The sequence below is a fragment of the Halichoerus grypus genome, chromosome 10 (assembly GCF_964656455.1).
Source record: "Halichoerus grypus chromosome 10, mHalGry1.hap1.1, whole genome shotgun sequence".
Classification (NCBI taxonomy): domain Eukaryota; kingdom Metazoa; phylum Chordata; class Mammalia; order Carnivora; family Phocidae; genus Halichoerus; species Halichoerus grypus.
In genome coordinates, this window is record NC_135721.1 from 6,297,241 (window position 1) to 6,315,011 (window position 17,771).

Here is a 17,771-nt window from a genome sequence, read left to right on the forward strand (position 1 = left end):
TTCTTATGTAATGCTAAAAGGAATCCCAGGGAAAAGAAAGGAAGCACTGCTGCAGAAACACAGGGACAAAAGGGTCAAGTGTGAACTTATCTTCTCATAAAAGGGAATTTTTATCTCAGTCAGTACCCAATGATAAAATAGTTTCCCAACATAAAGAAAAAGGTACTTGGTAATATAAAAAGATACTGACAACAAAAAAATGTTTTTAGTACCAAGCCAAACCAAACTGCCTTAAAAATGGTAGACCTACCAGGTGCTGCTTTTCCTAAATACTGCTCCCTGTCAGCACAGTTTCTCTCTGCAGCTACTTACTGCATTTCCTCCCTGGCTTGTCTCCTCTCTTTTCTGCATCCTACTCTGTTTTTCCCTAGTTTATTTTTCTTATTCTCTCCTTACTTCTTCTCATGTGTCTCTCACTTTCTTCTTTATTCCTGATCCTCCCCAGGTTCCTGTCTGCTAAGAACATCCAAAGAAGAAAGTCACCCATATCTAGTATCAGATAACAGAAATAAAATGAATATCCATGAATACTGGGTATACGTACTGAAAACCAGATTATGCTGCTCAAAGGGATAATATATGGTAAATTTCCAAAATGGATGTATCTTAGCCACTGATGAATGAATTTAACAAGAAAATAGCAAGTGAAGCCTGAACTCCGCTAACCAGCCTAACCAAAGCAGCCCAGTTCCCATTGCCTCTCTGTGCCATTACCCTAGTTTATTGCTTTGACAGTTCTTGCCAATTTCCAAAAAGATCTTATTTTTTTTTCTTTGTTTTACTCACTGTCCTCTTCAGAAAAATACAGTTCCTTAAGAATAGGGAGCCCTCTGTCTTGTCCACTGAAGTATTCATTAAGTATTTTCTGAATGACTACATAAATGCACCAACATATTCTCAGTGAATTAAAATCGCCCTACTCCTCTTCAGTAATATGAAAAATGACATTTAATAAATACCTGCCAACTTAGATTACTGTGACGTGGGGCACCTTCATCTAGGCCAAGTGTATTCAGTTCTTCAAAGCTAAAGTTCAGTGTGTAGGGAGTTTGATTGGAAAGCTCGGTATGAGGCAATTCGTTGTGTGAAGAGCGACGCGCAGATTCACCATGAGGAACTGGGCCACTGTTGTTTTCACTAAGTAAACGTGGGTCTTCAGGGACCACTTGGTTTTCTGCATTTCTCATTTCTAGTACCTTAACAGAAGAAAAAAAATAACATTAATATCCACACTGAGCAATCACATTTTAGAAGCTTTAGAAAATACTTTTAAAAATAAAACATTATAGTTATTACAATGAAAATGAGAAAGCAGACTTCTTGTGAGTTTCTAATGAATTTGAAATATATCTGCTTATCTTTCATTTCAATTATACTAAAAGAAGGAATGGCAAAACCATCATATACGTATTGCACTCTAATTTGGCCATTATGTTATTATTACTTTAGTTTAAAATTTAACTGGAGAACAAAACAGAATGCAACTGTAGTGTGTCAAAGAGAACCAGAGCTGGACAGTGGCTAATGTGGTGAAAGCAGATTCTAATCAGAAACTACTGCAATGGGCGAAAAGAGACCTCAGGATAGAATTGGCTTCAATCCAAAAAGCAGCATGGACGAGAAGGCATTTATAGCAAGCAGTGGGGTGGGGGTCAGTGGGTAGAAAATTGCTAAGAGGAAACATCAAGGTTAAGGGGGAATTCTGACTGAACCAACTTGACAGGATTCTCGCTGAAGGCAGGCCAGAGTGATCAGATATCATCTGGGGGGTTGGTGGGGAATGAGGAGTTTGATCACGGACGAAGGATGATCAGATAGTGAGGGTGGAGGTTGTTCCTAAACTGTCTTAACATGATGATCCTTGCTAAAACTGGGCGATGCAGGCCTGACAAGGATAGACACCAAGGTCGAGGCCTAGAGGCTTAGGGAGCCTGACTAGAGGCAGTTCAAAGAGAAAGCCTTCGTCAATGAAAGCATGGAGAATCAGCAGGTCACCTCTTCCCCAAATCTCCAAGTGAAATGCCCAAAGGAAAGGTTACCACGTGCTGCTATGTATGTTCTGCATAACATAATAGACAAGGGTCATACTTAGGTGTAAAATGCATTTGTTACATGTTTTTTAAAAATACAGAAAAACAGCAGTTTGGACCAGTAATGATTAGCACTTGCCTCATACAATATTATACATAATTCTATAAACATAAAATATCTTACTGTGCTTCTAAAAAGATGCCAGTCCCCAAAATTCATACTCATCTCTTTCTTCAGTTCATCAATGTTACATTGAGCTAACACACGGCCATTTATGTTTGCCTGAATAAAAATAAATGCAAGTATAAAGACAAACAAAACAGGAGATATCTGAATTATTAGTGATTAAAAAGTACATTTATATTTAGTACTAAGAAAGTCATTACTGACTAGAAAATATTGACCTAAACAAGTTTACTATCCTACGTAATAATATCGTAAGCATGCTGACTTTGAACAACATCAGCCACTCCGTATTTTTCCAAGTGTCATAAGCACAAAAGTAAAACAAATCACTCTTCAGGGACCAACCAAAGAGGTAACCCTCCCAACTATTTCCAAAGCTACCTACACACTGCCATGAACAATAAACAAAATCATTAGTTTTTCTCCTCTGATCTTGTAAAATATGAACAGGAACGAAGCTCCCAGGAGGGGACAAAGACGTCTGTCCTTGTAAGTATGTCAGTCACAGACAAAGTTCTAAATGAAGTAAACTCTGACAAGCTTGTTTATCAGTTATATTAGATAACTTTAGCCAAAGAATGTCCACCCACTAATTTCCCAATTTATTAAATTCACCAAAAATGACTGTATCACTATTGGGTCTCTGTAATTCTAATTTCTGCCAAAGAGGAACAGATGGAATTTTCTTTATTAATAATAGGTGGCTTGCTGATTTTACAAAATACACAACCTGGCTTTATTAACTGTGGCAAAATGATGGAATACTTCTGTTTAAAACTGATGGAATGTTCAGTCTCCAAGTTAATTCTGACGACATGAATGTACAGAGCAGTCCTGGGACAGAGGTCCTGCTGCAGAAATGCAAGGCAGTTCGCCACACTTAAGAGACCAGGCGCTAGGATGGGCCTCGGAAGCCAGGGCTGCCGGCAGAGCTGAGTGGGAAGAAGATGCTGTCATAATGGAAACAAAACTGCCAAGGATTCAAGTTGGAGGCCTCACCCTCTCCTGACACTACCCAAGCTGCCTGGAGGAGTCAGGTTTGCACCTCAGAAAGGCAGTGCTTGATGCTTTTGCAAACAGGGATTAGCACTAGCCAGAGCTGTAAGGAAACTGACGTAAACGCAGTTTATGTTTCCTAAATGTAGACTGAGATTAGTAAAATGGTATCTATACATGCTCGTAATTCTTTACAAAACTTTTTAGATGCCATTCTTTAAAGTATGCAAACATTAGAGGCTTGTTATTAATGTTTACTTTACTATAGTTCCCTGCTAGAAAAAACATAAAAAGCGTATTTAGTGGAAATATCTACTATAACAGGGATGCAGCCTTGCATAACATGGGAAGCCTTCCCTCAATCCCAGGCATTACTGTCCAACTTCGTGGTAGCTACTAGAAGGGCAAGAACAGGACCCAGGAAGAAATAAACTTCCTCAAACGTGTTAACCAAACCTATGAGGTTCATCAAATGGGACACACTCATAAGTCCTATTAAGACACAAAAGTAACAGTCTGGGAAAAATGAAGTGTGGTTTACTCTGATAATTATTAAGTCACAAATAAGTAATATAATCAAAGAAAATAACATATAAAAAGGCTTCAAATGTTCAATGCTGCATACTGGAGACATGAATTATTATTACTCTAACTGTGACGCTCCATAGAGCTTTGTATTTCTCATCAAGGCATTTCTACTTACATTAGGTCATTTAAAAAATAACATTGTAATACAGCTTTCTTTTATCCATTTATAAACTAAGAAATAATAGGGCAATTTTAGGATACAAAATAATAAGAATCATGTTTCCATTTGGAGCTTTCCTATTTCAACAGAGCATCCATCTTTGAGAAGCTAAAAACGGAGTGTTCATTGTCCACGGAGCCCCATCTCCCACACCCTCAGTCCTGCTTCCAGTCGGCAGGTAAATTTGTACATCACCTTTTTGATGGTTGCACAATACTGAGGCAGCATACTCTGGTCCAGCCCTTCTATTTGTTTCAGTTTCTCACATACTGCATCCACATTCATTGAATTCAGTGATATCATTGCTCCTGAGGCTGAGCCTGACCCCTAGATGAGCCATGGAAAAATACACGTATGAATAGCTTTTAATGCCAGATGTACACAGCACATGACAGAGAAACATTCACAGAGTTGCACTGTGAAGTACTCTGATTAATAACAAATTTTCAAACTAAAGCTAAAAACAGTAAATGTGTGTAGTATGGGAAATGCCATTAGGGAATAGATTTAGCTACTGTTTTACTTTAAGGAGTAGCTTGTATTATAGCAAATAAAGCCTGATCACAACCACTTTTCTAAGAAGATGGAACATTCCATGAATCAAGCATAGCCTAACTTCTCAAATGTTTGCAGCCTGACTGCGGAAGAGTAGGGTGCAGCCCTTAAGGAGGAGTTTAAAAAAAAAAGCAACAAAGAGGGAAAATTACTGATGCCTATATTATAAAAATATAAAATGTAAAAATAAAAATAAATCTTTGAAATAATTTTTTAAATGCCTAAACAGCTTTAAATGTCTCTACATACTACCTTAATAATATGACAGCTAAAGTTTTCAGATCTTGATCATATTTTATATCCAAGGAATTTAAAATTTCCCTTTAAGAATCTATACAATAAGCATATAAAATACAAAACAACAATATTACTTCTTAACACATATAAAAGTAAATATAATCCATTAAAATTTGGTCTCATTTAAAAGAAAAATCGCAATAATAAATAATCTAGTATTTATTTAGAAGAAAAACGTTTTCTGAATGTGGTGACATACTAAAGAAGTATTTGCCCTGTGGTCCATTATACATGGATCGCCTCAATTACAGATGTGGACACTGAGGTCTAAAGAGGTTAAGTTTTGGCTTTAAAGTCACAGAATAAATAGCTGGTTAGTAGATGTGGGCCAGAACCCTAACTTATCAGGTCTTAACAACTTCCTACTTTCCCTTTTGAAAAGTTTAAAGAAACTATAACCATAATGGAGAGAAGACAAACGAACTAGCATAGCAGATAAAGACAACGTTCCAAATGATCTGCCCTGTTTACCATTCAATCTAATCTTAAAATAAATAATATTTATCCTATCCTCAAGGATGTGTAAATTTTTATTTTCTATCTTCTACCATTATCAGGACAAAAGTACACTATAACACAGCCAAAACGGCCTAGTAGCCAGTTGTTAAACTTTATTTGTAATGTGAAAGCATAAATGATACTGTCTTTATGAACTGATAAGTAAATATATACACAAATAGTATATACACAGCATACATCTATATTACATATAAATACAGCTAGGGAATGAGACCATATTGAACAGGGAGTTGGAGTATTAATTTTATGACAGGGAGTCTCAGCAAGTTAGCAAGTATGAGACAGGCCCATAAAAGTTTTAAAATTAATGACTTGGAATATCCTGCACCAAACATGTTTATTCATAGTTTGTTTTTAATTAAATATAAATTTTAAATATGCCATATGTTATATGGTCCGAGGTACAATGCTTCAAAAATACTAACAGCAAAACACTAGTATTTCCATAGTTTAGTTTTCATATCTCTACACATAGTTCGATTTTCTGCCTGAATGAGTATAGCCAATATTCAAAATATAATTCCCCAGTATCTACAATGGAAATTTCAAATCCTTTGTATGAATTTTTAATAACCATACTTGTTTTATCTTCCTTTCCTTTTAAACAGCTTTATTGAGTTATAATTCACATACCCTACAATTCTCCCTTTTAAAGCGTATGATTCAATGGTTTTAGTATATTTGCATAGTTGTAAAACCATCACCACAATTCATTTTAGGGACATTTTCACGTCCCTAAAATGAAATGCCTGTATCCATTAGTGGTCATTTTCCATCCCTCCAACATCCATGCCCAGCCCCTGTCAGCTAGGAATCTTTCTGTCTCTAGATTGGCCTATTCTGGACATTTTATATAAATGGAGCCATACAACATGTGACCTTTTGTGTCTGGCTTCCTTCACTTAGAATAATGTCAAGGTTCACCCATGTGATAGTATGTACTAGCACTTCATTTTTTTTTATTGCTGAATAATATTTATCTTTTAAATGATCTTTAATACTGTCTTCTAAATATTCTTATTCCTCAACCTGTCTCTTCTCTCTGGATACATTTCTACTTTAGATATTCTTGGTTCAAAAATAACAAATGAACAGTTTGATCACCAAAATAAATAATTATCATACTGGATTATAACTTATTCTATATAGAATGAGTCTATACTGATATAAAGAAATGACTGAATAAGTGAAAATAAATAATTGAATAAACGATTGAGGAATAAAAGACAGCTTTTCCTTATAGAGTTGGATTAATAAATGTGGAAAGAAACAGAAAATTACCATTAAGAAAACATTACAGTAATAGAGGTTGCACATAAGATAACATCAATGTGTACTAAAATTAATGGGCAAAAGTATAAGCAGAAACAGGTTATCTGCAGAGTGTCAAAGTATCTCTCCCAAGATATTTATTCATTACAAAGGAAAAAATAAAACTTCACAAGTGTTGAAATCTGGCAGACGCCACCTTAAGCAAGTGATTCAGGTTGGCACCACCAGCGGTCAGACTGCAGCCCAGCACCGACCCTCTAACAGGATGCGCTGAGAAGGGCACTGCATCACTCCTAGGGGTCTCTTACCAGGGATATATAACCTCCAGAAGACAAACCCAAGCAGAGGAACAATCTGCAAAACACCTGACCAGTATTCTTAAAAGTGGTAATTAAGGTCATGAAAGACAAGGAAGGACCAAGGAATTGTCACAGACCAGAGAACTCTAAGAAATAATTAGCAACAAACACAACTGAATTAGATCTTGGATCAGAAAAATGACATTAGTGAAAAAACTGGTGAAATTCAAGTAAAGTCTACAGTTAGTCAAGAGAATTGTACCACTTTAATGGAACTGGAGAGTATTATGCTGAGCGAAATAAGTCAAACAGAGAAAGACATGTATCATATGACCTCACTGATATGAGGAATTCTTAATCTCAGGAAACAAACTGAGGGTTGCTGGAGTGGGGGGTGGGGTGGGAGGGATGGGGTGACTGGGTGATGGACACTGGGGAGGGTATGTGTTCTGGTAAGCGCTGTGAATTGTGCAAGACTGTTGAATCTCAGATCTGTACCTCTGAAACAAATAATGCAATATATGTTAAGAAAGAAAAAAAGAAGAAGAAGAATGTAGCAGGAGGGGAAGAATGAAGGGGGGGAAATCGGAGGGGGAGAAGAACCATGAGAGACGATGGACTCTGAAAAACAAACTGAGGGTTCTAGAGGGGAGGGGGGTGGGAGGATGGGTTAGCCTGGTGATGGGTACTGAGGAGGGCACGTTCTGCATGGAGCACTGGGTGTTATGCACAAACAATGAATCATGGAACACTATATCTAAAACTAATGATGTAATGTATGGGGATTAACATAACAATAAAAAAAATTTAAAAAAAAGAGAATTGTACCACTTTAATTTCTGCTCTTGAACAATAAATATACTACAGTTAGGAAAGATGTTAACATTAAAGGAATACTATTTTTGTACCTTTTCTTTAAGTCTAAAATTATTTTAAAGTAAAAAGGTTTTTTTCTTAATCCCCCAAAAACTTTATTTCTGACTGTGCTTTTAAAAAGGAAAAGTATAATAGACATGGAACAAATTAACTCTGCCAGCTTAGGGGGAAATGTAAACTTTTAGAGTATCTTATTTCCACAGGGAATCTGGAAACTCAGCAACAGAGACCTGCTGATAGATACTACTCTTGTCCTTTGAAAGAGAAAGCTCCATATAATTTTACTTTTATGAGTCTTTAAAACTTGCACTTTATCAATTATTTTAAAACTTAATTTCTCAAAAAAAACCCCACAATTTATCATTGGGGATTAGGTAGAAAATATATATTCCCTGAATGACTTTTAGAAGCTTTATAAGACAGACACACGCATGAACAGAAGATCCCTGTAATTCCATCAAACCTATAGTCTGACTCTTGATTAGATTTAAGTAGGGCTTTATCAAGATAGAGTAAATTATCAATAAGTTAAAATATTTTACAATATGCCTCTATGAGTAGAAGAAATGGTAATTATCTGCCAGGTCATTGCTAAAGTAATCACATATAATACAATTATTTTGAAACCAAATCAATCTTAGTAACCAAAATAATGATTTTTGGATGGAAATCTCATCAAAGGAAGGAGAAAGAGTACAAAAGTTATAAGGAAAAAGCATACTTAATAATTCAACAGGTAAATTAATAGAAAACTAATCATGTTACTTTGACAATACAAAGGATGGTAATACTTTCAAGTTTATCATGCATTCTTACTTGAAATACACCTGCTGTAAGTCTAGAACAGATCATTTCAGCAAATATCACAATTTATTTTTTAAAAATTTCTAATGTGGATATTTGAATAAAGAAGATGTTAGTTTGTTTAAACTGTTAAGTATAAACTTCAAAATGCACACAAATCAGAATTTCTTCAGGAAAAAGCAAAGATAACAAAACAGACTAGAATTACCTTGATGTAACTGTATTGTTTTATATTGTAAGTAGATTAAAACTACACTCTGAAACATTATCATTTTGGTAAATTTATTAAATAAGCTTAGAATTGATTAGCCAGAATGAGTGCCATGCAAAGGCTGAAAGCAGCTATTAAAATAAACCCAAGGCACTGAAATAAGCACAGATTTATCAACAGCCCAGCGTGAAAGTGCCAAAGATTGCCTCTAATAATCTAATAAGAAAAGTGAGTAAGATTTCACTGAAAATTTCTGTACCTGTCTTTGTTTGTTAAACCCAGAGTCACACGGCTTTAAAGAAGGAATAAAACAGAATGAAGGACACGAGCTTAAGTAAAACATCAAACAGGCACATAAAATAAACATAGGCAGCACGCCTGTCATTCCTCAGACTTTCCGTAACTTTAAACACACCACCCTCTGCAGCAGCACAAAGCAAGGAACGCTCACATGCGCACACGCGCACACACACACAGTAGTTTAATGGCATTAACATGGGCTTGGTAACTTTACAATTGTACTCTCAAAATTCATAGTCTTCCCATTAAACGAATGACTCATAGGCCATACATTCAACAAGAAAACTGGGTAAATAAAACTTGCTCTGAAAAGTCAGTATTCCTACCACATACCAACGTAAAATTGATATTTAAATATTCTGATTTTAAAACACTACAACTAAAGTTAACCAATTTAATAATAAGACTTAAGCACTTGGAATTCACATGATCACTTCATAAAATGAAATATTATCTAGCCACACTATACTTAATGCTCAGAAATACACTTTTCAAACTCGGGTTTTGTTTCATTGGGCATTTGGCACATGACAGATGCACTAAAACACCATTTGAAAAGAAAGGCCTTAACAGCCTTACAGCTTTATGCTGTAATGGCGAAAAGTATCTGCATACCATGATTAACATAATTATTTTAGTGATGTAGATTTTTAAAAATTAATTAAGAATTATCTCCCATTCAAAGCAGATGCCGCTGCTGTTACTTACTTTTCTGTACCCATTAGGTTGGTGGCAAAAAATGTTAAGTAGTTAAAATAATCTACAGATGACTGACAATATTGATTCAAAGTTAATTTCCAACATTGTTTTAATAAAGGACAGGGCTTTGCTAGCCTAATGTCAGATGTTCTCCTTCTGACCTACTCAATATCTGCAATACCTAACGGAAATCTTTCTTTCTAATTTACATACCAGCCTTATAAATAGGATTTTCAGAAAGTTACTATGTATCTATCTATATATCTGTGAAGACTTGAAAAAAACATCAAAAAGGAGTCCTAATGAAATTACAGCTTAGTTTAAGATACCCAAAACACAAAAGAAAGCTATTGTTAACCTAGTTGGAAAATATAACTTATTCTTCAAATTACATGAGAAATAATAATGAGGTCAAAGTTGACAGATGAGGCTTAACCTACATTTTAAGGGCAATCTTAAAAAAACAAAAGTATTAAAAACTGCAATAAATGTGATTTTTTATTTTTTTAACTTCTAATTGTACTCTAGTATCTCAGTGATCTCATTACTGCAGTATATTTCTATGGAAATCTATCAATTCTGTGGCAGTTTATTAATTGCTTAGGGAAAAACATTTTCTTGAGTTTAAGTCTGGCACAAAGACTTTCAAGCCCAAAGTGAATACAATTTTTCACTATATTATTAAAGTAAAAATAAGTGAATACCGTTCCATACTGAGAGAGAATAATAAAAACGTACTTCTAATATACTTTAGAAAGTGTGAACGACCCTGAGAAAAGCCACTGCGAGGTGGCAGCGAGTACCTGTCCGGATCCTACACTCTAAACAAAACCTAAAACAAGCCCATTCCTTACCCAAGGCATCTTTAACTTTCTCGTCCAATTCTGCTCCTGAACAATGAGAGACAGCTTGATTTGGACATACATTTGTTCAAAAACAGGTTAAAAGTTCTAAGCCAGTGGTGGAAATAAAAATTATCTACAGCTGAGCCCCATCTTTTTTTACTTTTTACTCACTTAGTTACTCTGCCAATTGGATCCAGTTTAATGAAAACCAAGACCTTCATTTTTAATACCTTTATTAGTTCAGTAATTTTCATTGCTCTCTAACAGCACACTGGAATTAAGGATACTGTCATTAACACTGTCTTTGCACTTCTGAAGTTCTTCACAATGACACTGGGTATTAATTCTTTTCATGCCTTTTTTTTTTAATTAATTTTAATTTTAATTTTTTTTAAAGATTTTATTTATTTAATTGCCAGACAGAGAGCACAAGCAGGGGGAGCAGCAGGCAGAGGGAGAAGCAGACGCCCCGCTGAGCAGGGAGCCTGATGTGGGGCTCGATCCCAGGACCCTGAAATCATGACCTGAGCCGAAGGCAGACGCTTATCTGACTGAGCCACCCAGGCATCCCAATTTTTCATGCCTTTTCAAAGTGGTATGTAAGTGATCTAAATACAGCTGCCTAAAGGTATCAAGTAAACCCTGAGGCACAGAAGCCTGAGAAAGAATGATTTCGGAGCCTGGATAATTCCCTTGGCAGCCTTTGAACCCCCAAGCTCGATGTGGGCAGGAGTTTCATCAGTTTTGTTCACTGCGATATCCTACTAGGATGGTGCCTGGTAGACACTCAGTAAATTTGTTGAGCCAGTGAGTGATCACACAGGCACCTGTAGAACTCAGTGCTAAATAATTTAAGAAAGGATAAGAAGGAAAGAAATGCTGTATCGTTCCTGCTTTTGAAGGACTGCTTTTCAGTGAAAAATAGTTTCCACCATGAGCAGCAGACCTTAAGTAAAAACTGACTCCAGGGCGCCTGGGTGGCTCAGTTGGTTAAGCGACTGCCTTCAGCTCAGGTCGTGATCCTGGAGTCCCGGGATCGAGTCCCACATCGGGCTCCCTGCTCAGCAGGGGGTCTGCTTCTCCCTCTGACCCTCTTCCCTCTCGTGCTCTCTGTCTCTCATTCTCTCTCAAATAAATAAATAAAAAATCTTTAAAAAAAAAACAACTGACTCCAGTACTCCTAAGAGCAACTCTGAAAGACCATAACAAAACGCCGCTGACGCGCCCTGGCCTGAGACAAGTCTTCCCCATTGAGTCCTCCCCTTCATGGTCACAGAATACTCGGATGCCACTACTTCTAGTGGGACCTGGACTGAAAGAAAGCACAGGCACCAAGTAAATTCCCTGGAAAGCTGTCAAAATTTTAAAGTATTTGGAGCATTCAAATAACCTAGAAATCCTTCTCAATTCTAAGAAAACAAACCAATTGACACCTTTTGGGCCAGAGAAGCATCAACAGATAAAAGGCTGAGTTAATCTACACTGACTAGTGTATTTGTACACTACTCCTACCAATGAGACAGAGATAATTTAACATGAAACAGTTTTGGTTTCTGAGTCTTTAAAGCTCCATGAAATTTGGCCTTTGGTGTAGTAATAATAATAATAATAAAGTCCTTAAAGTGTCCTAAGGCTGAGTAATCCTTACATCAGACCTATGTGGTAGGTCTGCTTTTTCCAGATGAAGTTGGGTATCCAAGAGGTTAAGTAATTTGTCCAAGGCAAAGAGCTAACCACCAGGGTCTATTTGACTTAAGATCAAATACCTGGCTAAGTCACGCTTAGTATTACAGGAGCAAAGAAGGCAGCATCGTCTGAGGAATGGGCTGCGACACGGGCATGTGGATTCCAGTCCCACATCTGGCACTCCCCTCCTGTGAACCACAGGCAAGTCTCACAGACCCAGTCCTGAATGATGTTCTGTACTGTGGAGCTAAATGAGGCCACGGGTCCTAGTGTTCCTGAGGATCCTTAAGAGGGAAGGCAAGTCCAGGGTGGGGGCCACACTTGTGCTTTTACTGGTTTTATGAACTAGAGTTCTGATTAATATTTCATTTCTGAAAGAAACTTCTCTGCTTTGAAAGTTTGAAAACTACTGGTCCTTTCTAGCTCTAATCTTCTGGGAAACATATCTTGGGTCCAATGTTAATTTTCTTCCCCAGTTTTAGAAGATTTGGCATATATTTTCTCTATATAAAATTATTTTTTTGAGTTAGCACAGAGTCTTGTATTTTACATCTTCACTTTTGTGAAACACTTGGACTATCTATAACTTATCTGGTAAGTCCTTGGCTGGCCTTCACAAGCTATAATCATTACAATGTTCCTTAATGTGAGAAAAACCAATTGTTTCATTAGGATCTACTTTATAAAGGTTTATCAGAATTCCTTGTGGTAAAAAAAGATGGGACCATTTACGTTGAAAATAACAGCTGGTTAACTCTTTATGGTCTTGCTCTATTGGCAGTGTTGTTATTTTTACTCATTACTCTGTGTCTGTAATGACTAGACAATTGATCCAGAAGTATCTGTGTGGTTCCTGACTTGTCTATAAGCAGCTCTTGTCATCAACTGTTGCATACAGGAGGTCAGCTGAATAAGCAGATGGACTCAACCCATAGTCCTGTTATCTCAGAAATATGAAACTTTCTACTACAGGACTGTAAAGCCGTATGAGTCACAAAGGGCTAAATAATTTTTATATTAACTACTTCTATGTTGGTTCACCCAAAAAGATCCTGGACAATGTTCCCATGTACAGGTACTTCACATTTCCACCACTGCCTTTGATTTGGCTTTGAACTAAGTTGTCTATTTTTACTAGTCTTCTACCAAACAAATTTTACATGCTATTGTCATTGTTAATTTCTTAAAAGCAAAGAAAGCTTGGTAAGCACTTATTATTCATTAAGCCAATCACAAAACTATCTTTTAATATTAAAAGAAGAGCAAATAGGATGGTTATTTTACTAAACAAAGGCACTAATATATGCAGAGCACCTTTATTCTTTGTTACTGGGTTTCTAAACACATCACAAGAATTGCATTATTTCCCCTTCCCCAAAAACTCCTTTTAAATTTGCTTAATGCTCCTTCGCTGGTCCCTGAAAGAAACTACAGATATCTTTTAATTACAAGTGTTTGTTCACATACTCAAGCATAGGAATAGCTACTATTTTAGCATGTCTGTGTCGTTAAGACCATCAAATTCTTCACAGTCTCTGCTTTTCATCAAAAGTTTGCTAAGGAATTTTAGCTTAGAGAATTACATTACATGCATGAATGTATGTATGAAGGGTTCTCTGACTAAACTAAAAGTCATTCTTGCATATCGTGGCAATGATCCACGCATTAAAGATTCGCCCAACACCCAAACAGAATTATTATGGTTTATTGTGTCTATTATTCCTGGATAATTGGAGTCACTCAAACACTTCAGTTGAAATGTTATATGACTTAAAAAGAATCATCAACTCCTCAATGAAAACACCAAAATGGTTCTCTTTCTCTCTCTTACTAACATTAACTCAAAGAAAATTAAAGCTAAAAAACTACTGCCTACCCAAATGCATGTTTTAAGTTAAAAGTTACGGATAAGCTCAGGATGTAATATTTCCCCCACAGTAATTCTAACCGTCATGCCACACTTCAGCAGAACTCTAGATTAAACTGATCATGTCCACGTGGGCATAACATTCTGTAAATAAATCAACAGAAGTTAAAATATAAATTGGATTCCTAAATTCCACATTAAGTAAATGAACATTTTAAGGCTCACCACATTAAACATATTTCTTATTAAACACAAAGTCCTGAATAATAAATATACGAAGTGATTTCCTATACAATTTTTTTTTAAGAAACCCACTTTAAGGTGTTGGCCCAAAAAGGTTTAAATAATTCCCTTTACATCATGAACTACCTCTGTTTATCTTGAAATTTTATTTTAATAAAAATACAGAAAAAGAAAAATAGTACTACATTCACACTAAGGTTTCATAAACTGTGGACACCCAGATTAAGAATGAGTCACTACAGATGCATTTTGGTCTACACCATCTAGCTTATAATGTCCTTTTGTGGTCTCAAGGGTGATTCTGGATACTTTCAAAAGTATCCCACATGTGCAGTACCAACTGTAGGCTTAAGAAAAATAATCAAAGGTGAAAATATTGCTCAACTCTAAGGAACAAATACCACCAACTGACTGCTCCTGATGGCTGCTAGAAAAATCCTGTCCTTCTTGGACAATAAAAAAAGAGTCCATCCCATATCATTGAAAAAGGGGAAAAACAGGAGGAAATAAAGGGTAAAGTTAAACATTAGCTTTTAAATTAATCCGTGAACTACAATGATTAGTATCAGCTACTCTACACTAGCGGCCATCACAACACAGATGCAGAGTTAGGGGACTGCTGTCACCACAACTAAGACACTTGTTACTGCTGCAGAAGCGATGACAGGCTCGTGTTCCCACCACAAGACTACTCCGTTACCCGCAAGGAGTCTGTGGGTGAAGGAAGCCCCTCAGCAGCATCCTCCTTGATAACCTCCTAACAACACAAAACAAGAGTGTGGGTGAAAGGTGAGTGGGGCCAAACTAAGATGATGAATGAACACGATGCTAACATGATCAGAGACAACACTGAAACCTGGACATGAAAAGAGTTTCCCTTAGTGACATTTAAATTTGAAATAACAGTTTAAGTTCTATAGCTTTGACCTTCTAATTTATAAAAATATATTAACAGGAAATTTCTTTTTTTAAATTGTTAAACTAAGCTGACCATCAGGAACACGTAATATTTTACAATGTATTTTGTTTCGGATTAGATTCAATCATACATCTGAGTAATTCCCTTATCCTATTTAATTTCTGCCATTAGATTAAAATGCTCTTCCAATATATCCTCGAATTTTTATACCATAGGGCTAACATATATATATATATATATATGCTTTATATATATATACACACACACACAGATACCATGTATGTATGTTTTTGTAAAAAGGTATTAGAAATTAGCAGATGTAAAGGTTTAGTTTTTAAAGTTTTGGTAACAGACACTGCACTATAAGCCAGAAACTCTCGTTGTAAACAACTCAACATTTATTCACTGAGGCCACTAGTCATTTTCCTTCCATAGACATTATCAGAAATGAAAACAAAACACATTTTATGTTAGTAATAGCTTATGTGTCTTAAAACTATTTATAAAATAAGTTGCATTCTTTTGCTACAGAAAGAAAATAACCAAACTTCTACTGCTGTCTATGTGTCTTATTAGATTAATACTTTAGTTACCCTTTTTTATACTTACTAGGCCATTGCTCTGATCTCTGGGCAAATTCGTTTTTACTGATGGACGTGAGATGAGGTGTTGGGAGCCGCCAGGGTAATACCTTGGCGTGTAAAGGTAGGGGGCAAAGAATGGCTATGGAAAAAACACGTAACAAAAGAAGGGGATAAACAATTACACAAATCAAAATGTGATGAGATTTATCAAATGAAACTAACCAATAAAATACAACTCCAAATTTTTAATAATGCAAGTGACAAAACAAAAGAAAAAGAGCCTTACTCATAGTCTGTAAGATATCAAACCCAAATTTAAGACCCAGTATTTAAATTTTCAGATTGTTGATTTAATACAAGGTTTTTTAAGCAACTAAAGTTTTACACCTTACAATGTGACAAGAGTTTCTCCTTAACATTTTTATGGGCTTACCATGTACCAGTTCCTAAGTGATTTACAAATATTAACTCACAATCTCTTAAAAAAAAAAAAAGGCAGAATGGACTCTTAATAGAATACTATTCTTTACAAAAAAAGGTTAGCCTTAAGCAAGACCAAAAAAAGTCTCAATATATATGAGAACACCCCAGTATGGATTCCAGGAATATTTTTACTCTAAGTTCCTAGAGCTTACTTTATATCCTATACCCTAGAGTGTATCTCCTAAATAAGATGTATTTTTTTTAATGGGGAATCCATTGTTTAGCAAGATTTATAACTACGGCATTTATTTGTAGCCAACATCACATAAACAGGAGATATCAGATTATATGGGCTAAACATAAAGATTAAAACTCATTAAGCTTCATTACACTGAAATAACATCTTCCCCTACCTTTTTACTGCTGCCATTTAAGAAAATTATTCCCCTTTTAACTTTCAGACTAAAAACCTCAAATAACTAGAACAAAAAATAACTAGACCTAAAAACATGAGAAAATTTTAAGTGTTTTTAAAATGATAAAATGCCATTAAAGCATCACATCAGCCTATATGGTATGGTAAATTAAAAAATTAAATAAATTTCTTGGTTTCAAAACCTCAACTGTCATCTACTGATCAATGAGCCATTTTATGTTAAATTATAGCAGATTTTAAGACTGCTAAATAAAACCCTGCATTTCAACACTGTCTACCACACAGTTAAATTTTACAAGGATGGAATACATTATAAAATGCTATTGTTCCACCTTTTTCTCCTTGTCTGAGTAAAAGAGTAGAATAACATTCATACGACCTCTATGAACAGTGCCCCTAATTACAGTTGAGCTTGAACAACACAGGGTTAGGAGTGCTGACACCCCGCCCCCGCCATCGTGTAGTTGAAAATCTGTCAAAATAACTTTTGACTTCCCCAAAACTTAACTACTAATAGCCTACTGGCGACTGGAAGCCTTACTGAAAACATAAACATTCTGAATGCACATATTTTGTAGGTTACATGTACTATCTGCTGTGTTCTTACAATAAAGTGAGCTAGATCTAGAACAGAAAATATTAAGAAAATCATAAGGAAGAGAAAACACACAGTACTGTACTGTATTTATTTTACAAAATGCTGTGTATAAGTGGACCCACAGAGCTCAAACCTGTGTTGTTCAAGGGTCAACTGTACTTAGATGGCCAACATTTTTCAAAACCTGAAAATTTAATTTAAATTCTGGAATTCCTTCATTGCCACATTTATTCTAAACTTTGCTTTCTTCCTAGCTCACAGGGTATTTACTTAGGCATGCAGTTGGCTTCTGTGACCACTAGCCCCTACATTTTCCTCAAATTAGACTAAAGAGGGAGAAAACAAAAATAAGAAACTGTAATGGACCTTAGTGTACA

General features: G+C 35.8%; 1 protein-coding gene across 12 annotated transcripts in view; it reads right to left on the reverse strand.

The window, feature by feature from the left end:
* KIDINS220 (kinase D interacting substrate 220) overlaps positions 1–17,771 on the reverse strand; it is a 104,763-nt gene that overhangs the window by 7,737 nt on the left and 79,255 nt on the right. For 4 of the 12 annotated variants that reach the window (XM_078055936.1, XM_078055935.1, XM_078055929.1 and 1 more), the window contains exons 25-31: positions 15,963–16,076; positions 15,135–15,191; positions 10,648–10,683; positions 9,054–9,086; positions 4,157–4,288; positions 2,215–2,313; positions 960–1,196 (exon numbers count right to left, since the gene is read on the reverse strand). In XM_078055936.1, the coding sequence (XP_077912062.1) occupies positions 960–1,196; positions 2,215–2,313; positions 4,157–4,288; positions 9,054–9,086; positions 10,648–10,683; positions 15,135–15,191; positions 15,963–16,076 (708 nt within the window). The remainder of the gene's footprint in view (positions 1–959; positions 1,197–2,214; positions 2,314–4,156; positions 4,289–9,053; positions 9,087–10,647; positions 10,684–15,134; positions 15,192–15,962; positions 16,077–17,771) is intronic. The other 8 variants (XM_078055938.1, XM_078055939.1, XM_078055934.1 and 5 more) reach the window with 3 other exon arrangements.